Consider the following 25,270-nt stretch of genomic DNA (forward strand, 5'->3'; position numbering starts at 1 on the left):
ATTTCGTGTTTCTCTTCTGGACTCTCTCCAACAGGTCCAGGTCTTTTTTATGTTGGGGGCCCCACATGTGAACACAGTACTCCAGGTGGGGTCTCACGAGAGCAGAGCAGAGGGGCAGAATCACCTCCTTCGACCTGCTGCTAATGCTTCTTTTGACACAGCCCAGGACACGGTTGGCTTTCTGGGCTGCAAGTGTACACTGCAGGCTCATGTTCAGCTACTCATCCACTAATACCCCCAAGTCCTTCTCCTCAAGGCTGCTCCCTATCCATTCTCCACCCAGCCTGTATTTGTGCTTGGGATTGCCTCGACCCACGTGCAGGACCTTGCACTTGGCCTTGTTGATGGTATCCCTTCCCTCCAGCGTGTCCACCACACCACACAGCTTGGTGTCACCGGCAAACTTGCTGAGGGTGCACTCGATCCCACTGTCCCTGTCTCCGACAAAGATGTTAAACAACACTGGTCCCAGTACCGACCCCTGCGGAACGCCACTTGTCACCAGTCTCTTTTGTAACAAACATTTCTATGTAAATGCACAAAGGAGAAGTTTTCAGTTAGATTTCCATCCACTGAATTATTGAAATGTATTGTTATTTTCATTTAATTATAGCTCAGAGGGAAATGTAATTATCAGTGTGACTTGTTTTGTTTTTTCTCCAGTAATCACTATAAAAAGTTCCCTCAGATGTCATCGTATCAGAGGATGTTAGTGCACAGAGTGGCAGCTTACTTTGGAATGGATCACAATGTGGATCAGACTGGAAAATCTGTAATTATAAACAAGACCAGCAATACAAGAATGTAAGTAGCCACACTGTTTTTCCTTGTTCCCTTTCACAAGAGCTGGTTTGTATCATGACTGTGCGGTGTATTTATTTTTTTTTTAAATTTTGTAGCAAGAGTGAATGCTATTTATTGCTTTCTTGGGTGGGAGGCGAGGACAGGGCTTCCATTGTGAGGTTGTTGAAGGATATAAAGATGCTTAAGGAGAAACCAACCCAATTTGTCTCTTGCAAGAAATTTAACCCAGTATCTTGGAATGTTCCTTTCCCTGATTCCTTCATGCCACCACTTTGCTACAGAAATGAGCTTGTTGCTTTACATGTTACCTGATACCATACAGCTGTATTTCTAAATAACCCACATATATCTGGGAGATTGCCTCTTCCTTTGTTCTGGCTCTCTCTATGTCAATAGTAATTTTCTGCCCAACGTGATTATTTAGGATTTGGTTCCACTCCACCACCATCTGCCACCATTCATTCCCTCTTCTTCCTCTTCTCCCCTCCTGGTTCCCCTTTATTTTCTCTTCAAATCTCATTGTTTGACCACAGAGTTTTTGTGGGATATAAGTTCCTTCTGATGGTTGAAATGCTTTGCAAAATTGCCGGTAGATGAAACTTCTGCTGGCATGCTTTATGCTCTCTTCCATGAACCAGTATAAAGCTAGGAAAAGCTTGAGATGAAGTTCCTTGGCTAATTCAGCAAAGATGCAGTCATGTGTCCTTGCCTAATCAGCATCACTTGTTCTTCCAAGTGCCACGTGTGTATTAACCATCATGGAACTGTGGCCTTCCTCTCCCTCTTTACTTATAAACTGTATAACAAAGAGAAAGCGATTACAAATCGGTAATGAAGTTTTGGTATCTGGTTTTGGAGCAGGAAAGCCCCATGTGAAAATTGTGTACTTCCTGTATTCAATTAGTAAGAGAACTAAGAACATTTATTTCATTTACATATCCAGTAGTTAGGTGATTTACTTGGAGAGAATTTTTTTTTCTGTTTATATTATTATGCTTCTCCTGTGGAAGGCTAGAAGGACTACCTCATTTTGCAAGATCAAAACCTGAGCCAAACACATTGGTATTTGTTCCTTCACTGAGCCCTAAAAATCTTCCATGTGGGCGAAGTAAATTTAAGATCACAGACAATTTATTTTAGATTCTTTTCATGGGCTATCTGTAAAACAGTGGCATCTGTAAAACAATGCTCAGACATTAATGTTTTTAAAGGTTTGACTAAAGCGTGCACTAACAGTCTGATTTTCAGAAGTCAAGAGAATTACAGCAGCTTGATAAATCTGACACTCAAGGTGCGAAGGCTCAGCCTCTGGGTCTGGTAATACTTGTTCCTGCATGAGAGCTATGTTTGGGTATGAATAAGAACAAGCTGGGTATGCAGCAAACCTATATTAATTTCTGAGCTGTAAATGAGAAAAAAAGTCTTCTCTCAAAGAAAACACAGTCATATCTGAATGCTTTTGAGGCAATCCTCTCTCTTCACAGTTGTCCCTTTTCCCTTCACATCTGCGTCGCCTCTGTAGCTCACCAACTCCTCCAGATCTTTTCTCGCAGCGTTGCCTTCTCCTGGTTGACTTGGTGATGTGAGAATATCCCATTAATATCTGCTAGCGCCTTGCTCGGTTGTGTGGCTGTGCATCACAGGGGTGGGTAGCATTGGAAACGCTTGCAGAGGCACTTCTGGAGAGGACACTGACGTCTTGGTCACCAGTCAAAGCTTTATCCGAGCACTCGTAAAGCTGGGGTTTCTTGCATGGTGGGAAGGAGCAAGCGAGGCTGTTTTCCAGGCATGAGCTGGCATCCTTGTGGGCAGGCTCAGTGGGCAGGACTTTGCGGGGGTATAACGGGTTGAATGACCCTTGCAGCTGTGGTCTTGCAAGCTGGAGGTGAAGCACGGAGACAGACAAATCGGTTCTGACAACATTCCTGTGTAGATCTTACAGAAATGAACACAGGACTGTGCCCCTCAGCTGTTTTGTAAGCACCACGCAAACGGCAGATTTTTTTTTTTCTTCTGCACTGATTTGGTGGTAGGTAACTGGATTATATGAAGCTCATATTGCATCATGATGCTTCCAGTGTGTTATTTACATTATTTGGATACTGCTGTAAAATAAAGCTTTGGAGAAGTAGCTCGCTCTTTTCATAACTGGAGGAGATGACTTTTTTTAAAAAAAAAAAAAAAAACAAACCAGCATTCCTTGCGCTGACAGAAAATAGATTGTTATTATCCAGCCTGAATAAGGGCTGATGAGATTATATTATCCACAGCAAATATTGTGTAAGTTCCACATCTGAAAGCACCCGAAGAGATTTCATGTCTTCTGCGTTTCAGTGCTCTCAGAGGAGACAATTTGGTGCGGTTCAGAAACAACATCAAATACTGGGAATGTGTTGACTCTATTAATTACCGCTTGGACAATCGCCAGAACACCAGAGAATCTGGAGAACGGCCGAAACGCTGTTCAACATGATTATTCCGTGCTGTAAGCCTGAGCCTTGATAGTTTTATGCACATTTATGGAGAGGCCCCATAGATGTTCTGAAGACTTGCATTTTGACAATAAATTATCTCTTTATGGCTTCTGGTTTCCAAAGCATTTTTAGCTGCATATGATGGAGAGGAAAGAATATTCATTTTTGCATACTCAATAATTCATAAATTCTGCGCTGGCTGTTAATTCTGTGCGTGTGCCTGGTTGCGAAGAGCATATGAGTTGCCGTGTGATATTGAATAATCATCGTGTGGCTTGTTTCTCTGGCTGAGCGAGGGTTCTTGTCACATCTCTGCTCACACTTGCAAACGATGAGTTGTTCCCTAGCTCCAGGCAGCGAGGTGCGTTTATTCTGTTCAGCAGAGACCTCTCGTCCTTGCTGCCTGCAGGTGCTTGGAGGCACAAATGTCAGAAGAGTTAATGGCTTGGAGATGAATGGGCTGGTTGGGAAAATCTGGTAACAAGGCTACCGTACGGGTGCCGCGGTATGGAGTAAAGTCTGTCAAATGGGGGACTAGGGTATGAATGGGGTGGATGGGGGCATTTAATTTCTTTCATCAATTGTAAATCTTAGGGCAATGTATATCCACTTGAGTGTACCTTTGTCTATGAAAAGTACCTGCTAAAATACCTGTAAAATTTTTTTACCTATATAATTTCCTGGGGCTTGGAATTGGACAAAGTGCTTTTTGGAGAGGTTGCAGCTGGAAGGAGGGCTGGGGCTTGACTGGTCAACCGCGCTGCTTTACAGAGAGGGGAAGACAATGGTAAAAACACACTAGGACTTGGATCTTGCCAGGACTGCAATCTTGGAGCTTTAGGGAACTCTCCGTGAAGTTGTTCTTAAAAATACGGTTAGAACATAATGACAATTTTCCAGTCTGACGACAGTGGTGAGGAGCTTAATCTAAGCTGCCTCTTTTTTAAAATTTTATTTTATTGGGATGTGAACAAGTCATACTGGTTTTGGAGCTTTTTTATGAGATGAAATTTTAAAACACAGAGAGATGACCTCCACTACCCAAATGTTTGTTAACCTTCATAAAGTGAAGTGTCAGTACTCTAGCTCTCATTACAGAATAGTGGATTTTAAAAACAAATCATCTTTCCATATGATATTTGAATTTAAGACTAGGTTAAAAAAGAACAACTTTGAAAAATAAATATCATTTTTCATCGTATTATATCTTACAAAGTCCTGCCTAACTGAATTGTCCAACTTTTAAAATCTTAGTCTGAGCAGCGTACATGAGAAAAGTGGATCAGAAAATGAGGGAGGGCTTTTGGTTGTTTGTTTTGGGTTTTTTTTGTTTTTTTTTTGTTTTTTTTTTTTTAATACTCAGAGTTCAAATAGTACTTAAAATGGGAAGTCTGCTTTTTTTCCATATGAAGCTGGTCATGTCACCACTGTAATGTATATTTGCCTGTCATCTCTGTCTGCCTGTCATCTGTCTAAAGATATACTGAAATGTATGGGGAATTTAAGACAGTGAAATGTGATATCAACAGAAGTCTGGAATCGAGGCAATGTGTTAGGGCATCCCAAATTGGAGGAAAAAAAGTGTGTATGTGCCACCTTCTATTCTGTATATTCCTCATAATTCAGAGCTTTTTGCAGAACTGTTCATATTATAGATATCAGTTCAATCTGATTCATTCATTTTATTGTCTGTAGATAGGTGGAGAAATGCAGGGGAAGTATGCTTGGTAAATGAAAAGGGTTTTCATTTGGTTGAGATCATCACCCGTGTGACAAGTATGTCTGTACCACAGCCCACACATGCATTCGTGTACATTTTTGTATAAGCGTGAGTGGCAGGGCTCAGCAGAATTGAGAAGGTGGAGTGCTTAAGATATATAATGGTTGTATTTAGACATTTTCATACATTCTGAGGGTGTAACATACCTATTACGAACTTTATACCAATACTCACATCTTCAGTTATGACTAATTTTTTTTTAAGAGCATCATGAGTTATGATCCTTGTAATATTCGGTTTTCTTCTTACTTTGTGAATATGTAAGTTATTATAATCCTGTCCCAGTCAGAAGATTTTCTGCTGCCTTTAAGATGCATAAAAAACTTTGGGCAATACTAAGATGTTATTTGTATTACATGATTTCCTTATAATCTAGGCGGGAACTGCGTCAGCAGGAGACATAATGTACAGTATGTACTTTGAATAACCTACAAGACTTTTGTAGCTATGATATACAATCTGTGCTATTCTGTTTCCTCTGTGTAAGGGTGATTTGAATCACAAGCTGAGAAGAAAAGTTCTCATTAGGTTCCTGTTGAGTGATCTTGTTGTAGATAACATCTATGCTAGCAGAGGTGCACTGTCACTATCTCTTCAGAATCTGAACTTTGGTACAAGATCCTACAGACATGTCAGTGAAATGGCATGCACTGGATATCAGCACTTTCAATGAGGCATAGTTTCTAGACATTTTTTTTTTATCCTAGGCTGAAGTGCCAAGACTTCCTTGAGATGCCAAATGTTACAGCCTTTGAATCATGCAGAAAAGTATGCCTTTGCCCTTGACCGAATAAAGTATTTGTGGTTGCTCAGTGTAAATGACTTAATTTCCTTAAGCAGTTGTTTGCTGATGGGAAGCGTGGGACATCTGCCACATGCACTTGGTAACGGCTCTCTTTTAGTTAGATGTATGGTAGTAGTTACAGCTGTGTACCTGAACACATGTATCTTATTTTTTTTTGTAAAATCTCAGTCAAAACAATGCCATGTTTGCAAGAGAATTTGAAGCATGGTTTGGGTTTTTTTCCCCCTGTTGTAATACAGGATAGTTATCTGGCGAGTGTTTTGCCATGTGATATTGCATCTGCATTTAAGTACCTTGTGCTATCCTAGATTATCCTATCTGTACAGAGTAGTGATCTCATGAGAGCAGAATTGCTTTTATGAGCTACATGATGCAGGAAAACATATGTGAACACCATTATTTCTGGATTTATATTTTTTTCCTTGGAGTCTTGCATTACTTTTCTTCGTAGGACTATGTAGTCTGCTCCATTCCTCTGTTTCCTATTGTAGTTACCCCTTTCTCCTCTTCATGACCCTGAGAGGGGGTGACCCAGAGGGAGACAACCCGGAGCAAGAGAGTACTTCCAGACAGAGGCTCATCTGTATACTGGGCGTACCGTGCATGATATGGAATAGACCACTGGACAGTTTGGATCTTGGTCCTAAACCTGAAGTCGAATCCTGGGCTGGTAACTGGGGCTGTGCTCCCTGCCAGCTTCTCCTGCCCCTGCAGACACGGGCACAGCAGAGAAGCTGGAAAGTCCTTGACTGTCCTGGCAGCAGCTCTGCCCACCAGTGTGTGATCAGCTTCTCCTCCGCACAAACCCACTAGCTGTTGGGAAGAAAGTTAACTCTGTCCCAGCTGAAACCAGGACAGTGTGATAGTAATTATATTTAGGATTCAAGAGCCCAGTGCCCCTGTAGTCATTGCTGTGATGCTGAGGTTTTAGGCTTTAGGTCCTTGCTGGCCTTTCCTGCTGCAGAACAGAGCTGGGCAGCGCATCCCTGCATGCCGAGCAGGGGAATCCCTTCACATCTGAGAAAGAATGGGGAACTTCCGAAAAGTGTGTGCGGTGTGTGTCAGGGTGTATGTGTGTTAATACCTGTTAGGGATTTTTAGCAATAACTTAATATTATGCTGCAGGCATTTGTTTCAAACGTAAAGTTTCCACTGTTCTGCTAAATGCATCATTTGAGGTTGTCCACATTTGTCATTTCACTGCTTGATGCTCATCTGGAAGAGGCTGAATGTTTTTCTCAGTCTTTTAAATGTTTATTTTATTTATTTTAATGATACTTGAATTAGGACAGCCTATTTTCTGAGCAGGCATTCTCTTATTTTAGTTACATGCCTGTTTTACATGAAAGAAAATATTTGATACACTTGAGGCTGAGCTGAATATGACCCTTAAATACTGGCTTCATTCTTTCTTTGATCAGTGTGAGGCATATACTGGACCCATGGAAATGACTTACGTTGTGAATGAGATGTTAGGGTTAATGAACCAGTTCTAACAGCTCATATTAAAATTTTACGTAATGTAATTTATCAAAGCTACATTGTTTATAATTAAGGTGAACATGTACTTCATAGCTGTTCTATACTGTAATGAAATATTAGAGGTCCTCTGATTAATGCTGAACTATGGTATTTATCTTTGTTTTGTTTTGTTTTTTTTTAAATCTTTACAATCACACCACTTAATAGTAGAAGTTTTGATAAACCTAGAACGTTATCTTCACCTGTTCTGTGTGGGGAGATGGGAGGTTACCCAGGCAGAGAGCTGTAGCAGGAAAGTGCCTGTTAATCAAGCTGCTGTGATTTTCAGCCACTTGCAGAGTATGCCACATCCTTAAAATAAAATATGAATGAATTCTGTAATAAACGATGCTGCAAGCCTCTACTAGCTGGAAATAATTGGGTGCTGTGCAAGCTGTTCAATCTCGATAGACATCCTGAATATCAAGAACTAAATCCAATCCAGGAGAGCGGGAGCAGGAGAAGCGGGTCCCAAAATACTGGACCAAATATTGAAGCCTGTACTCAGGTGGACTCCCAGGGAGACAAGATGTATAATGTTTTTGCATCCATAGATTAAAACAGGATGAGACTCTGGAACCAAGCTTTGGGAAGACCTAGTGAGTTGTGGTATGACACCTCAACGTTAGATTAGGTTTTTTTAAATATTGTATACTCTGAAAGCCGTCAGGATCTGGCCCTCTGCTTGGTCCACACAGAATAACTTGTCATGGAAGAAATTCAGTGTAGATTGATTCTATTCATCCTCCAGCCTTCAGCTTCACTGTTGTTTTCATAATGGGGAACGCTACTGGTGCCAGCTTAATTAGAGGGAGAGAAGGCCTGTCAAAATAACGCATGACTTTTCACATCCTTGTTGCTTAGTAATAAATACAGAACACGTTTAGAGTCCAGATGCTGTTCTTAAGATAATGGTAAAGGATATACAGTCGTTAACCAGGAAAAATGTGGAATTTGAGGGTTCGCCCTCCTCCCTGTGCCCCAGAGAAGGCAGCGCCTTGAAGGAACTGTCTTGTACAGGGTTGATATTTTTTTTTTTATGGCTTTCAGTGTGCTTTTGTAATCATAACAGAAGTTCTTAGTGACTCATACTATAAAAGCAGCAATCTGTTAATGAGGCATTTACCTTCAAATGCTTGAAATGCCATCTTGAGTGGTTTTAAGTATTAAGTTGTGGTAATAGAACTGTACTGTACTTTAACAATTATCTGTATTTAAATTCCCACTCTGGCTTTTTGAAACTGCGTTTTAGTATCCATCAGCCCCTAAACATGCAAAGCCTATTTGAAGGCTGAAATTCTGATCCCTCGTTCTTGAAAACTGTTATTCTGAGAGAATTGCATCAAATAATGTAACCTCTAGGGCTGGAATTCTGCCTTTCATCATTTAATTGTGGCCTTTTGTCAACCGTGATATTTGCTTCTGTAAATTCTCAAGTTCTCAGAATAAGTTCCCATGCCTCCATCGTCAAAACAGTCGTTTGTACTGCAGGTTGTAACAGAGTTTTGGCTTGCAAGGTAAAGCAAAGAAGCAGTAATGCTTATATAGCTTTGCTGTGGCGGTAATACAGAGGCCTGGGAGAGCCTCCAGCATAAAACCAAAAAGAAAAGCGCCGTGGGCAGATGTAGGAGATATTCACAAACTAGCAAAGCGAGAAAGGCCACCACAGTGTCACAGCATGCCTTCTAAGTAGAGGCCAACGTGATATTGGACTGAGCAGTCGGTTTAATTAAAGACAAATGCAAATCACAAGAAAACACCGTTAAGCCATCAGAACACCTGCATAAGCGTGCCCTAAATCTTCACAACACCTCTGAAGCCTATCAGCAGCAGTGCTTCTCCCCCACTCTCGCTGTCCCATTGCTCTCCCAACGGCATCCTTGTGCATGAACATTTTATTGGTTATTCAGTTTGTTAGCCAGGTGATAATCCTGTGGGTACCCAGGGAGTGGTGTTTTGCACATTCCTATCCCCATTACTCCACCTATCTTTCATTTGGTGCTACCATTTATCCAGGAGAGGAATATTAATGTGCTGTCCCATGTGCATTGAATGAACATTGAATGGCAAATGCAAAGTTCTTTTTTTAGACTCTTGCACACCACAGCAGTCTCCACTTCTGAACTCTCTTTTTTTTTATTTTTTTCCCTATTACCTGCAAGGCTTTTGCCGATGTCACACACTACAGCACTTGCTCGATTTATTTTTTTTTTTTTTAACTACATCAGGTGCTGTGCTGGCAAACAGATCTTTTCTACACATGGTGAGGTTGTTGCTTCTTTTGGAAGGTATCTTGCAACAGCCTGTGTGCTGCGGTGCTGTCAGAAACATCTGCTTCATAATAAAGATTTATGTGCTGTACACGTAAGGCAACCCTGCCAGTCCCAGATAGTTTGTGTGCTCTGCTAATACAGTGAATAACTCTTCAGAACCGTAACATTCAAAGTTCACGCTTGTCTCTTTCCATTTGTCCTTTTGGTGTGGTATCTGTGTTTCCTGTTTCTTAGCCAGTTATTTCAGAGCTAATGAACTTATTTTAAATGAGTGCAGATTTTTTTCCCTCCAGTATTCCATTTCTTCTCTCCTATGCAAACAGAGGTCTACAAAACTGCATTGGTTTGCTTCTGAACCTGGCAGACACAGGGAAATGCCCCGTGATTTCCTTGGTGCGTGTATCCTGATAGCTATTACTACTCTGCAATATATTTTTAAAATTTGTAATTTGATTAGATAGTGAATACCTAGTTAAGGTTTAGGGTTGTTTTTTCTTTCATTAATACTTAAAATGTTTGACTGGGAACCAAAAGCATTAAATGAGTATGTCATGGGGAATTGTCCTTGAATAGTCCCTGTAAAAAACATGCCTGAGGGTCAAACTCTGCTTTCTGTCATATGGAGATAAATTGAGAGAAACTCTTGTGAACTGAATAGCAGTAGCTCACATTAAAGTCACCATAGCGATAGTAGGAAAAAAAAAAATCTTATAATGGATGTTGCTATCAAAATCTTAACTTTTTTTTTTTCCTTTCTGACACACAGTAATGTTTTTCCTGCTCATTCCAGTTTTACCATTTCCAAAATATAAGGCTTCCTGGTAAAGAATGAGTCCAAAAAAAGTGTCTTTATTGGGGCCTTGCTTAAGTAAGGACTGCAGGTGGCTTTTAAGTAACTACAAAATGAGAAAGTTAAACTATAACAGCCAACTTGTGGAAGAAAAAGCAGGCACAAAAAAACCATCTAGATGAGGTAGTGATGGAGATTTGTTCTACTACAGATTTGTTAGTATTTATCTGACTCAGTGTTTCACAATGTGGCAGTGTGCTTGGTGTTTGAAGGGACCTCTGGAGGTCAGCTTGCCCAACTGCCCCCTGCTCAAGCAGGGCCACCTTGAGTGAGGTGCCCAGGACTGAAACATGTTGCCAGAAAGATGTCAAACTGAGCTACCTGACAACTTTTAGGAAATACGAGATCATATGCAATTTTGTTTTTGTGAAGCTGCATTTATAGGGCACAGATGTCTTTCTTCCATCCATACTGTCAAGCAATAAAAATTTGGATGATCAAAAAGTTATATTAAATAAAAATAAAGTAAAGAAACAAAAAAAAAAAAACCACTCCAAACTTTTAATTTTTTTTTACCTGTGTGATTTCCTTCTCGTTTTGTGTTGGTTTCTGAGCCTTTAAGGTATAATTGGGTCATACTTTCCGGTTTTCTCAGTGCAATCCCCAAATTGCAAAAATTCTATTGACATAAAAGGGAATTGGTATTTCCTCTGTCACCTTTTCTGGAGTAGGGGGGTTTGAGGTTCTCAAGTGATCCACTGATTACAGCCATGGGGGCTAAATGAAATACCGTCGTACAGATGGATAGCACTTTTTGTAAGCATACAGAGAACCCACCAATATAGGATAGATATTGTAGGACACTTTATTTGTTGTGTTTGTGGGTGGGTTTTTTTGTTTTTGTTTTTTTTTTTCAGGAGATCCCGAAATAGACTACTTGAATTAGTGACAAAGTCTTCAGAAGTACTTGGTGTTTCTTCAGAAAGACTATGCAAATCCCATGTTTACCATTTACAATCAAACTGTTAGGATTCAAAGGTGTAAATTAGGTAGCCAGTGTGGTAATAGTGAATAAGTTCCTGATTTTACATGGCTTTATAATAATAATTGTAAACCATGGTTTGACTTAAGTAATATCTTAATTCATACCAGTTCTGAAAATAAGCACGATACATTCACTCCCTTACATGCACGAACACAATTTGGTATATTGTGCAGACTCTACTACTAACATTATCAGGTCTAAAAAAGCTTAGGAGAGAAATAGATGTGATTGTTCTTCGTTCAGGATTCACATGAGAAGAATTCACTGTATCTGCTGTATTACTGTAATTATATACTGTATTAGTATATCGTCAGTATACTGCATCTTACTCAAAATTGCATATTATTTTTTTCCATTTTCAAGCAGTTGATTCACCTGCAAATTCATAAACTAATGTGACACATTTCCCCTGAATAACCACACTATCTCTGCTTCCTTTTAGCAAATGCATTATACAGTTACAGGGAACTTTGAAGTTGTGAATGTGGAACTTGCACTGACTTCCATCAGAGGACCAGACCCAAATCTTTGCAGAGTCAACCTCTTCTCTACCCAAATAATTAGAGCATTTGGTTCCACTTACTGGTTTTTAAACATTGTTTGCTATCTGCATTCTACTAATAATACATCTTTGCCACAGATGTTAGAAAATACAGTAAACAGTATTGAAGAAAAAAAACCACAAACTTGTAAATATCAATGGGGTCTGATACTGTCTTAAAATAGTTTACGCTTCTTTCAACTAAATACCCTTTTCTCACTTGACAAGCTTCCCTCCAGATTAGTGGTGACTGGGAGTAAAGGATCTTCTCCTGGCACTCATAGAACTGGGGTGCTCCGTGATTCTCTGCATGTTCACCCAGGCAAATTTCTTTTCACAACTGTGGAGATTAATCACCTACTCGGCATGTTGATTAATTTTCTGATCAGGCACATACCAGATCAGTAGCTTAGGCTCATGGCTTGATCTCATGCTTCTCCTATTCTCTTCTGACATGTGTAAACGTTTTATAAATAGTAAATGAAGTGAAAATGAGATTAAAAAATGGAAATAATGCTATGAAGTATGAAAACCATGTTGTTGTTTAAATAAGTTAGTAGTGGGAGGAGATACTTTACCAAGCTTTTTTTCTCTCTGATTTTTGATTGTGTTTTTTTCCTCTGCATTTTAAAATCATAGTTATTTATTACACTCGGTATAGAATTTATTAGATGCTCAGCAGATAGTTTGTAAGTATGGACTTGACAGCGATAGTATAATTGCAGCAGCTTTGTTTGTGTGTTAGAATGTAAGCCCAGAAAAAATAATATTCCTCATCTGCTCTTGTCCAAGCAGACTGTTTGAGGGAATGGATCTTGGTTTCTGGCTGTGCAGGCACGCTGCTCGTTAATGAGAGCAAAGGCAGAACAACCCACCTCGGAATCCATTAATGGGGCTCTGTAGCCTTGCTGTTTATGAGCAAACATCGCTAATGACCCATTAGGTTAGAAGGCTCTGCAGAGAGCTGTGCTGCTCTGGGCTTGCCAAAAAGGCAGATCCTACAGCCTCCACAGAGCGTGGACGTACAGCTGATGGACAAAGGTTTCTTGAATTCTCAGAAGCTCTGGACCTCGGGCCGGTGTGTTTTGTTGCTTTGTCGCAAAAATGCAAATTGTGAGCAGAAGTGGGAGTCCTTAAAATTCATATAGAAAGCAAAGTGGGAGAGCTGCTGTCTCTTCATATTGTATTTTTAACAGTTCATTACAAATCTTTCGTGCAGATCTGACAGTGAATTGCAATGGACGGTAATTATGGCATGAATATGTGCTGGATTGTGATTTGAAATTCATTGCTAATTAGCTAACGTGCATATCTGGGTGCTATAACAACAAAATGGTGTCTCGTTTATGCATCTGGTTTAATTTTCCATTCTGAAATAAGATAAAACTAGGGTTTTTATTTGAAATTTGTATGGACATTTTCATGTGCAAAGTCACTGACTTCCGTAAATTCTACCTTCGGGTTTCTTCATAATCGGTCCATTAATGTCAGTGGAAGCTTTATGTCATAAACTGTCGGTCTCTGGACATGAGCATCTCCTACCAGTACTGCTGCTAGCAGCTCCTTCAGCACAAAGTAGAAGGTTTGTGGTCCCTCGTGGAAACATGGCATGAGAGAGCAGATTACTGCTTTTCAAAACCAACTGTGGCATTAGCAACCCCTCAGTTGGATGATAGCAGCAGATGAGTCCTAGCTCAGTTCTTGAGGCTGTCGGTTGCCCTTCTGGCATCGGTGGGGCTTAAACCTTCCAGGTTTAGGCGTGGGAGTGGTGCAGGCTGGAGTGTTATTTATTGACAGCTACGTGGCATTGGGAGTCATGAGATGGTTCTTAAAATTTGCTTTTTTTGTGCAAGGTGAGGTGACACGAAATGTGCTGCTTTGTGCGTCAGGTGAGAATGTTGAGCTTTTAACCAGTGGGGTTTGGCTTTTAAAAAGTAGATAGATAAATAAATATAGGGATGGGTTTAACTTGGTGAACTGATTGATATTCTGTGATTGTTCTGGAGTAATTTCCTCAGTTAATGGTGATGAGATAATATTCTGTTTAAGCAAAACGCCATCAGTCCCTCCCATTACTGGGTTTGTTTATTAGGAGTGAGGAAACTCTTGGCTTTATTATTGAACTTCCTATCAGTTTTTCCTTACTTTTAAAGGTGTCTAGGCTTCGCTAAGTGGCAGTGTTGCCAGAGGTCACCGCTACTGAAGGAAGCAAATTAACATACAGTATGTTAATTTGTTTTCCCTGTCCTTCAGTCCCGGTGAGGAGAGTATAAATATTTCAGTGACTGAGACACTGTGGATTCCCGCTCCTTGCTCCACAACAACAACAAAAGCTATTTCTGGCAATAACAGTTAGCAGCGATCTGGCAGCCTCAGGCAGCTATAGGCAGCGTCTCACCAAGACCGCAAATGTTAACTGCTTTTTGCCCTGAATGCCTCTGTGAAAACAAAGAGCACTGAGAAAATAAAAGATCAAAAGCGAAACCAAAAGAAAGATTTTTTTACTGCTATGTTTTACTTTGCTGGCAGACCAGAGCAAAGGTTTTCTGAACATTTAAAAGATGAAAAAGGTGAAGAATCCCAGAAGCGATTTATCTTGAAGCGAGATAACTCTAGTATTGATAAAGAAGACAATCAGGTTGGTTCTCGGTTCGAGAGTTGCTGCAATTTTGTTCTGTTTTTGAAGGTGGGCTGACTGATGTTATTGTTGTTCTTTTGTTGTTGCTCTCCTCCTCTACCTCCTCCTTCCCTGCCCTTCTGCGCCCATCCCTGCCTCCTCTGGCGTCCGAACCCCCGTGGGTAGCATCCAGCCCCGGCGTGGCTGCTTCAGCCGTGGCAGTGTGTGGGGTTTGCATGGGTGGTTTGCTTGGCGCAGGACTTGCTGCATGCCCACGGGAGGGGGAATGCCGGTGGCTCCGGGCTGTGTGGGAGGCTGTTGTCAGTCACATTTCTCAATGTCTTGCCTTAACTACAGCAGTTGTTCTGCTACCCTATGGCTTTGCTCTTCCGTTGTACCCATTCAGAGCTTGGATTTCAGTATGGACTGTTGATAAACTGATGTAGCCCAAAAAAAGGAGAGAGGAAAAAAAATAATAATTTAAAAAAACCCACCCCGAACAAACATGTGATGGTGAGGCCAGGTTGATTTTCTTTCAAATCATCCTAAATTAAATTTTTGACCAAAAAAAAAATCAGGTTCATCTTTTAGTTCCCTCCCTCCTGTGCCCTCACCACCTTTTACTGTCTGTGCAACTTGCTTGTCGTGCATGTCCTGTGGCAGACCCCCCCTCTGTGTTGCCTGTGCCGTAACACTACTTTAGGTGAGCCCCATACGTAGGGGAGCAGCAGGGAAATGTGTGTGTTTGTGCTGCCTTTAAAAAGCGGATGTTGTGCTGTTTCAATCCAACGCAAGCTGTGTATGTGGAATATCTTAACAAAAAAAAAAAATCAAAAAAGAGTTCTGATGTGAATTGCTTGTATGAGAAAATTCTCCCAGGTAAGAGGACAGCGTCTGCTTTCTTTGCTCAGGTTATATTTGTGGAGGGACCTGCCAGTGAGTCTCTCATTGCCGCTCTCCTTCATGTTTTCAGTAAAAGACTGATTTTTTTTTTTCCTTTTTTCTTCTTTTTTCCCCGACTTTCAATTGTACATAGCAGCAGCCTTGCCAGTTGTGCTGCATCTGAGTTGGCTTCAAAAGCAAAACCTGAGCATTTTCAGGGTGTGATGGACATGGGGATCAGCCAAAGGAAAGCAGCAGGACCTAACTCACCAGGTGCTGGGATGCAGGGGGAGAAGGAGCAGTGCTGGAAACCCAATTGCCAATTAAGTTTTTCTTGCTGGAGGTCCTCTTATCCTCTCCTGCCTCCCACGACACAGCCATTTCCTGCCCTGGAGAGGCACAAATAGCCAATCTTTTCCAAGCAAAACTGAAGTTGAGGGTTCCTTTGTGGTGTGGAAATGGTAAAAAACTGTTGTGCCAAATATCTGGGACTTCTCCTCCTCGTACACGTAGACTTTGGTAGGTTTCTTCTAGGGCTTGCAGCTTAGCTCTTGCCGCCTAGTTTCCCTCTTTTCTTCCTCAATTTTGTGCTCCTCACAGCTGGTAGGAGAGTCGAGAAATCTTAGCAGTCGAGAGCAATGACACTTAGGTTTGGGGTGACAACACCCAGTTTTAGGATGGTGGATCCACCAAAGCCGTGCAGAAAGCCTTGTTTCGGCCACTCAAGCCCGCGTGTGGTATCTGAGTGGAAACCCTTGGGAGCCCAGCCTGGCCGGGTGCTTGGTGCAGGAATGACAGCTATCATTTTCATGCCTTATTTGTTTAAAGTGAACATTTATTATTCTCAGCTGACAGTTACTTAACGGCAGTTTTTGACAGCTCAACTTATATAACCCTCCTGGTTTTCTTTCTGCTCAGCAAAACAGAATTCTTCCATTTAGAGATGACAGACGAAGTAAATCAATTGAAGAGAGAGAAGAGGAGTATCAGAGAGTGAGGGAGAGAATATTTGCACAAGATGTGAGTAGTTGTTTTAATTGCCTCTTTAGTGCCATACCCTCACCGGTAGTCAGACAGTCTTTGCCCCCCTCCGACACGAACACCGCAACTGGATTTGCCCCACGGAGCTGGAGGCAACAGGGAAGGGCCAAGAGGAGCTTGAGAGGTGTGGAGGTTGGCTTCTGAAGGAGGAGGCGGTGAGAGATGCAGGGAGAAGGGTAGAGGAGAGACCAGGCCTAGCATGTTGTCTGGGGAGTGCTGATCCCGTTTCTTTGAATGTCTATGTTTGTGTGGTGTAGGCTTCCTTCTTCTTTTCCTTCTCTTTTGCCAACCAAAGAGCAGTGATTTAAATGGACACTCTCAATAATTTCAAGTAGCTGTGTTATTTCATAGCCATAGATGGATCAAATTTTCTAAGTGTCCTTCTGCAGAGCCTTCTCTTGCTTTTGGTTCTTTCAACCAGTGCAGTAGCATTAAGAGAATAGGAACAAAGAAAATCCAGAGGTTAAACGTGGAGTTGAATGGATTTTTTGAAATGACCGATTAAGGAGCTGTATTCTGCCATCAGAAAGAGTCAGTTGATGATTTTATTCTGAAAATAAATAAAATTAAATAGTCATTATTATTCCCGACTTTACCAAAAAATCAGAACTCACACAGCAAGCTGTGTTGCTGGAGGAAAACACTTAAATACGAAACATCTGTGAGCAATATCTCATGTTCCTGAAAAAGGAAGAAAATTGTAATTTGCTGTAATACTGTAATGATGGGGTCCTAAAAGGAAAAAAAACAAAGTCAACATATTACTGTTTTATCTCACATCTCAGTGGAAGCTTTGCCACTTAGAGGAATATGGGAATAAACCAAATTAAACCTATTACTGAAAATCATATTTGGCAGTGTCCTTTTAAATTAAAGCTGTTCCTATGTTGCGGGGCCAATAGCTCTGGTTTTGGAGTTGCACACATCCAAGTTATTTTTCTTTAGCAGAATACATTGTATAGTTTCAAGGTGTGTGTTGTCTCATTTGTGATAAGTAATTTTGCTTGTTAATAATTAGCTTGCAACATCTAAATATTTTTAGCCTGGCATTTTCTCTCTTGACTGAGACAATTCTAGTAAATGCAGAGGCCCTTTGCTTTACATTTTGCTTTCAGCACATGGGTCTGATGTAAATACCATTGCAGTATATATGGTAGAGTTACAGAGTTGTTCGAGGACTGCCAAAGCCTTTTTGCAACCTGTCTCCTATATGAAAGTAACTGTTTCTGGCTTACTACAAAGGAGCTTGTACTAAACAAACAAGTTGGGTTTTGAAGCAGACTTCAAATGAGGCAAAACGTTGTTTAGAAATACCTTATGGAAAGTTTTTTGCCAAAAATAATGTAGCTTCTATCCCAAACAGCAGTTAGAAATGCCAGGCTGGCAAACAGGTGGCTGGAAAAGTCTGCTGAGAAGTGCATTGAAACACGATGCGCTGCTCTTCTTATCTCTAGACACTTGTGTTTTAAAGACAAGCAAGCGGAGCGTTTGAATTGCTTGCTGCAGGAGGTGGTTGTGGTCTATTGGGTTAGCATCTCCGAGCAGCAAGGCTGAAGTGACAGCATGGTTTGTGGCAGGCATTTGGAATGGATTGGGAGTGAGCATCTTTAAAGATCAGCAATGTTAGATATCTCTCCCTCTTTCTCTCATATCCACTCATTTGCTCTCTCTGCCTGCTCTTGCAGGTGTCAGTGAGCATCGTAGTGCAGGGAATTTCAGCAAGCTGGACTAGCAGTGTTAACAGGAATACATATCTTAATGGAGCTTTCTTGAGTGCAGCACTCCTCACAGTGCTGAGGTGTTTTTAGGATAATGTTCAGTGGTTGTGGTGGTGGACAATGTTGGTTTTTTCCAATTTTAGGAAAGAGAGCAATGGCTTCCTATTGTAGCTAGCCATTTACTGCATGTAGGACTTGATAGTTTGAAAGCCCTCTGCAATCATTAATTAATGCAGTTCTTCCCAGGTTTCTCTGAGGTAGGTACCTAAGCCTTGTCATAGAATCATGGAATGGTTTGGGTTGGAAGGGACCTTAAAGATCATCAATCTTTAAGGCAAGGGCAGGAACACCTTCCACTAGACCAGGTTGCTCAAAGCCTCATCCAACCTGGTCATCCTGCCAATTATAGATGTAGAGACAGGGAAGGATTCATCATGTGGTATTTTTATTAACTCCACACTGTTTACGCTGCTGTAGTTAAGCTTTTATCAGTGCCTTGCATATGAACCTTAGCAAATGGATTATAGATCCTTCACTTTGAATTAAGAGTATGTATGGAGAGGGCTTGCGTGAGAGCTCTCCAAAGGGTAGCCACAAAGGTTAAGAGTCCTGCCAGAACTTGTTGCACCTAGCACCCCTCTCTAAACACGTTTGAGGTACCCAAAACTCTTTGGATAACATATCAGCCCATTAGTCAGAACTCTAACAAAGAGTTTAACTTGCTCTTTCTTTGATTTTGCAGCATTCTAGCCCACCAGATATCTTCATTTAAGTGGGAAGGTTTTAACAAAATTAGTATGTTCATGAATAATGCTGCCGTTATGATAGTTCTTATGATGGTTAGTCTGATATTAGTTTAAATTATACTTTCTGGCAAGTTTTCTATCTGCTGTGTTGGCTATCATAAATTTTTACAAGCTGGAGGTTTTAATGATTGCTGTCATGTGTAGAGTCATAGCAAGTGGCAGGGATTGAAAAACATGTTAATGTGATATCTTAATAAAAGGATTAGTGAAGAAAAAAAAATAGTTAACAAACATGTGATAACGCCAGCTCACTGAAATAAGAACTGCAAATCCCACCTCAAACTTTTGAGGCTGCTAACAGTGAAACAGTGCTGCATGAGTTCTGTTATGCTCAAAGCTATTTTCAAAGTTATTTTTTTAATTGCAAAGCCTACGATCTTCCTTTTTAAAACATGTTTTTATTGGAAACTTAGTTTTACAACAATTTTTGAATTTTACAACCAAGCACAGTGGAGCAGAGGACCTGGAGTATCTGGGTCATGCAAAGAAGTAGTTTATTGGCTGAACTGCTTTAGTTGCTTTTAGCAAATTGAAAAGTAATTGTCCAAGAAAGATTAAAAAAAAATCTAAAATAATATTTTAAAAAAATATGTTATTCTTTCCCTGTGTGTTAATTCAAATTGTAGATTTAACTGAGAATCCCAAATGTGTGCATAAATGGTACACTATGTTTGGCTTTTAAGCATTGAGAAAATTGATTCTAAAGACTAGCAATCAAATTACATAGGGGAAATTTCATTCTTTGAGGTTAATGCAATGTATAACCTCATGAGCCAGAATCACATCAGGACCTTCCATTGTTCATAAGTATATTCTCTAGTAATCATTGTGTATTCACTGAAAAATGTAGATGTTTTATTACTTACACAATGGTACACATGGATCTTATTAAAGGAAATACACATGCTTTTTTTGTTGTTGTTGTAATTGTAATGGCTATTTTTGACTAAGGAGTGTATTCTGAAGAGCCAGATCCTTTAGATAAAATAAATCATGATTCCTCTATTTAAGAAAACACTGAGGATCTTTATCACTCTCTGATTAAAGAGAGTCACAAAAGAAGTAGTTGAAAAGGTGGCTTCAGCCTGTCCTATCCTTCTAGTAGGGAAGGATGAGGAGGAAGAGGGTTTAAAATTGATAAAAGCAAAACAAAGGCAAACCTTGTGTTTGCTACCATAAACCGATAGGTACTGAAACTCCCGTACTGCTATACAGAGCCTTTGATTGTGGCTTCAGAGCAAGCAATAATCATTAGTTGGAAGCCTGAGATCTATCAAGTCTTGTTAACGGACATGAAGATGATTACCTGGTGGTATCCACTGCAGGATATTGCTGCATGTTAATAATTGCCTATGGTGGCTAATGTAATTAAAAACGGGAGCAGCAACCCCCCATATACCTGATGCACTGACAGAGCTGATGCAGTCAAGACTTTAAAAGGTTCTGGGAAATTGGAAGAGAGAAATACTCGTTTCATAAATGACAATTAGTCATAGAGAGAACCCTAATGGAAACCTTGCATGCAGAGGTCTCCGAGGAGGTGAATTTGTAGGTAATCCTGCATAGGTTTTTTCGTTCTAATTTTTTTGATTTGTTGTCAGTGTCTTTGATTATCCAAGAGCCAAGTGTTTTAAGAAAGTTTTTGACAACAGCTGTGCTATGTACTGAAGCTTTCCCAGTGCTTTAAATTGAGCATTATTGATGCTATAAATCAAGAAAGTGAGTTCTGACCTTGTAGTAGCTAAACTGCTATCCAGGACTGCTTAGCCATCTAACTTTTAATAATAAGAATAACATAATAAAAAAGTGCCTGTCTTCTCTGCCCCTCAGCCTCACACCTGTACTGAAAAATAGCTTCCAGGGGTTGTGTGGCCCTGTGCCAGCATCATCAGCCAGGAGGACAAATGGGAGTTGTTACAGACTCTGTCTTTAAGTCTGTAATGCAGCTGATAGCGGTTACCATCAAAAGACACTGAAAAGGGAGCAGACCTCTCTCCACTTGCTTGATAAAATAGAAATCCTAGATATTTAGCTCCCCCTTTTCAAACCAGAAACATCCCAAATCCATGTATATCCCAAACCATTAAAATTGGACACAGCTAATGATGACGTTGCACTATTCTTTGAGCTGAGACCCGTTGTTCCAGAAGTAATGGGGTGTGATCTCCGGAGCCCTTCTCCCTTTGCCTGCCTTTTTGTTTAAATTCAGTGCAAGTCCTGACTGTCCTTTCCTCTGTACCTCATGGAGATATAATCCAGTGACAGCTACGAGGCACTGTGTATAGCGAACATGAAATAGGAGGGAAATGAAAAAAATCAGAGGGAGAATTATTCATGGGAAATTGAGCACAGCTTCGTTTCTGTGCATAAAAAATTAAGTAACATGAAAAGAATTACACACTTGCCGGTAGGATTTATTTGTTCTGAGCCCTTCACCTTTCTCAGGATCCAAGTCCTCCAGCAGAGAACCTTTTTGCAATAGACGATTATTGTTGCTAATATTATTATTAAGAGGCTTATCATCATTTTGTATCTCAATGTTGGTATGACTGTTTCCAACCGTAAAGTGTGAAATCACATAGTATTTCTAATTACTGCAATATCTTCTCTCCCTTTGAAGAACTTTGCCAATTCTGCATGCTTTCCTCCTGTTTGTCCTCCCTACCTGCAGCTCTGTGCTATTCCGCAATTTTATTTGGAGGTGGTAGGGCAGACCAGTGGAACCTTATATTATGTAGGAAAAACATTTTTCTCCCCTTCAAATTGCCAGTATTTCGCACATACTGCCGCCTTCTGATCTCAGGACTGAGAAGTTTCAGTTTGTTTCCAAGCTAAGACCCCTCATTGGCAACATGTTGTAATGCATGGAATTTATTTTACTGGCCTGACCTTATTCTTGACCTTTTTTCCTCTTGTCTTCTGCAAATGCAAATGATGCATGAATTTGAAATCCCCTTAAGCCTGAACAGGGGAGATAATTCTAAAATCGAGGAAGGAATTGGAACAGCAGAGCATATCTAGAACGTCTGATACAATGCCTTTTTTATTTTTCAGTCAGTTTGCTCCCAGGAAAACCTTTTTGTGGAAAACAGGTAAAAAATAGCTTTTTTTTTTTTTTTTTTGTGTTAAACGTAGCTGTTTCTTTCTCATTATTTTGTCTATAGTTGTTTATCCTAATGCAAAGACTACTGAGCAAGTTTGTGATCTATATTATCTGCAGTGTTTTTCTGCTTTAAGGGGGGGGGGGGGGACGGGATTTCTGGTTTAATGGGGGGGTGGAGAAGAGAGTGCCTTGCAGTATTGTATATGAGTAGATAAGCTGTTACTGCTGCTTTCCCAAGACTTTGCATTTCAGTTTAAAAAGCAAACTGGGGTGTGGTGGGGGGGAACCCACCTAATGTTTCATTTCAAAGGCTCAACATGTCTCTGGAGTGCCTTTCGAATTTAACTTACTGATCTTGTGAAAGCACTCCCAGCAGCGGCTGGATGACGGTATTTATGAAGCACTGCGCTTGTGTTTCTCTTGTTTAATCCCCTGTCCCGTGGGGCTGAGCGGCCGCACTGGCTCCTCTCGTTGCTTGTGAAGGTTCATAAGTCCCCCAGCCCAGTCCCACTTTGCTGCTGCCGCCTTGGAGTAGTGAAATGGTGATGCTGAGCCAGCTGTTACTTTGCATTACTGCGTGGATGCTTGTTTTATCATCATAAATCTTTTTAAAGCAAAGGAAAGAAGAAACTGTGCTTAACTAAGACATACAAAATATGTTAGCTCCATAGCTGCCCTAAGTGAGCTTAGCTGTGTTGCATCTCTTAGAAATTGTACACCATTCTGACAGATAGGGATTTTAACCAAAATGCGAGAATTTTGCCGGTGAGTGTTTGAGCAGCACTAGCCCAAGTCTGTCCTGTGCATGTTTTTAAAATGGTTTATCATCCCCATGACGAAGGGGAGGTTATCTTTCACAGTATTTCTGTCTCTGTCCATCTTTACATCTGTCAGTTACATGCCTGGGTAAAGCTGTTCCCATAGAAAATGACTCCCTAGTAATGGTACAAACCAGCTTTTCTCATGGACAGCCCTCAAAGTTCCTTAGGAGGTAATGGCCACTGTCACCTAACCACCTCATAATCTGAGAGCCAAGGAGATGTCCTCAGCTTCTCCTTCTGTATCATCACTGTGGAGACATGTTGTATCAAAATAAATAAGACAATGCAACAGAGGAACCCAACAAGCAAAAAGAAGATGCTCCCATAAACCTACTTTTCCCTTTCTGGAGAGAATGGGACAATAAACGTGACATAGTTGTTCCCAGTCCCAAATCAGGATGGGAAGTGCTCAGACACTGTGCTGCTGAAGGTAGGGTGGGGACCTCCTGACCAGCTTTCCAGGTGTGAGGATGTGTGCCCCAGTGAAGACCAGTAAAAGGCCAGGTTGGAAACTGGGCTGCTTTGACTGCTTGCTCTGCTGTTGTCAGGAGGGAGACTTCACCTGTGTTCCTCGTAATACTACTTTTTCTTGCTGCATGCCTTTGATCAGGCAAAGCACTTAAACTCGTGTTTAGCTCTGTGCACATGAGCAACTTTGTTGATTTGCTGTGTTGAAAGTTAGGTGTGTGTTTAAGTGCTTTGCCATTCTTTTCTATCAGAAAACCTGAGCATCTCTCTGAGCTGCAGAGGTTTCCAAGTGACTTAGCAAGTGCTTAAAATTATATATGCAGTATATTGCTGGCTTGCGTTTTTTACATGCTTATTAGGTGACATTTTTATGAATTATCTTTTGGATGTAGATGTATGGTTCCTCGGCTTCTGAGAATTACCTTGCTCGGTAACAGGAAATGCTGAATGGCCTTCAGCCTGCGTGGCTGACATTTCTGATGTTCAGTTGACTGATGGTGTTGGTGGGGGGGGGGGGGGGGGTGATTTTAGCCATGTTTTTTTTAAACTATGAATCTAGCACAAGTTAGAAAATGTTGCTAGAAATTAAATATAACTTCACAGATAAGACAAATTTGAATTGCCATGTCTGTTACCATCATCTTTCTTTTCATTTTTCAGTAGGCTGTTGGAAGACAGTAGTATATGCAATGATACCCATAAGAAAAGGCAGCTGTTTAGGTTTGTATGACTTTGTTTCATATTCATTTCCCAGTAACTCTCGCTTGTGATTCTATCCATGTCCTCACTGAGGGAGACCTTGATGGGTGCGGGTATGTAATTTTTCTGGTTGGAAAGGAGCATGGAGAACAGAGTTCCCACCCTGCTCGTCCCACTCTCTCTGAATGGGGAGGTCACAATGGGGCCCTCTTTTATGAATCATGGGCTCAGGAACCATGTCATATTTTCAGCTGCCCAGCTTCTCAAACTGCCACAATTTGGGGGTGACTGTGACTGGTAGAAGTTCATTATGCTGTAGTACCTACAACAGGCACATTTCACAGACCAGTGCCCAGACTGACCTTTTTTCCTTTTGTTGGTTTATTAAAAGCTGAAGTAAAAGTACGATGACATTGAACTGATTGAAGTTCCCCTATCTAAAGCAGCAATGTTTTGAAACTTTTTCCTCTGTGACCTTTGTCTTGCAAACTCCAGTTCCTCTGCCGAGACAACATTCAAATGTATCTGGTATCACAGATCACATCGGTAGGAGCCAGTCCATATTTTCACGGAGAACATTTTTACCAGTTGACACACTGGATCAGTGGAAGATCCAACCTGGTGGTGACAGCGTTCCTCTGAGAGGCTTAGAAAGGCTCTCTTGCCACACCCCCAGGTTCAAGTCAAATCGACCAAAGCTGAGCGTGGTACGCTGCTTTGAACGTCAATTGGCTGCCACAATCCTTAAGCAGAGCGGACAGAAATAACGAATGCTTTCAAAAGCATGTCCTTCATCCAGTAAAGCGTGAGGATAGCCAGGCAGAAGTGGGGTGACCGCTACATGTGTCAGTATACATTGAGGTTTGCATATGTAGCAGGGCTAGTTTGTCACTTCAGACCTATATCATCTATTCGATGTAATTTTTCACGATGAGGAGAAAGGATGTGGGATTATTTGATGTGTGGCTGCTGACTGCGCATGTGTGCACAGCAGCCACAGAGGAGATTGCAGGACTGCACCAGGGAAGGAGCAGTGCTGGAGCATCTGGAGCTGTGTCCTGTGGCCGCAGGATGAAAAACTT

The 25,270-nt window shown here is 40.9% G+C and overlaps 1 protein-coding gene across 1 annotated transcript in view; it reads left to right on the plus strand.

Moving 5' to 3' along the window:
• LOC104462226 (cAMP-regulated phosphoprotein 21-like) overlaps positions 1-25,270 on the plus strand; it is a 46,078-nt gene that overhangs the window by 12,112 nt on the left and 8,696 nt on the right. Inside the window, exons 9-13 of the mRNA XM_010074088.1 lie at positions 664-804; positions 14,563-14,671; positions 16,451-16,552; positions 22,152-22,189; positions 24,150-24,209. Of these exons, the coding sequence (XP_010072390.1) occupies positions 664-804; positions 14,563-14,671; positions 16,451-16,552; positions 22,152-22,189; positions 24,150-24,209 (450 nt within the window). The remainder of the gene's footprint in view (positions 1-663; positions 805-14,562; positions 14,672-16,450; positions 16,553-22,151; positions 22,190-24,149; positions 24,210-25,270) is intronic.

This window comes from Pterocles gutturalis, unplaced genomic scaffold (genome assembly GCF_000699245.1).
Source record: "Pterocles gutturalis isolate BGI_N339 unplaced genomic scaffold, ASM69924v1 scaffold5347, whole genome shotgun sequence".
Lineage (NCBI taxonomy): Eukaryota > Metazoa > Chordata > Aves > Pterocliformes > Pteroclidae > Pterocles > Pterocles gutturalis.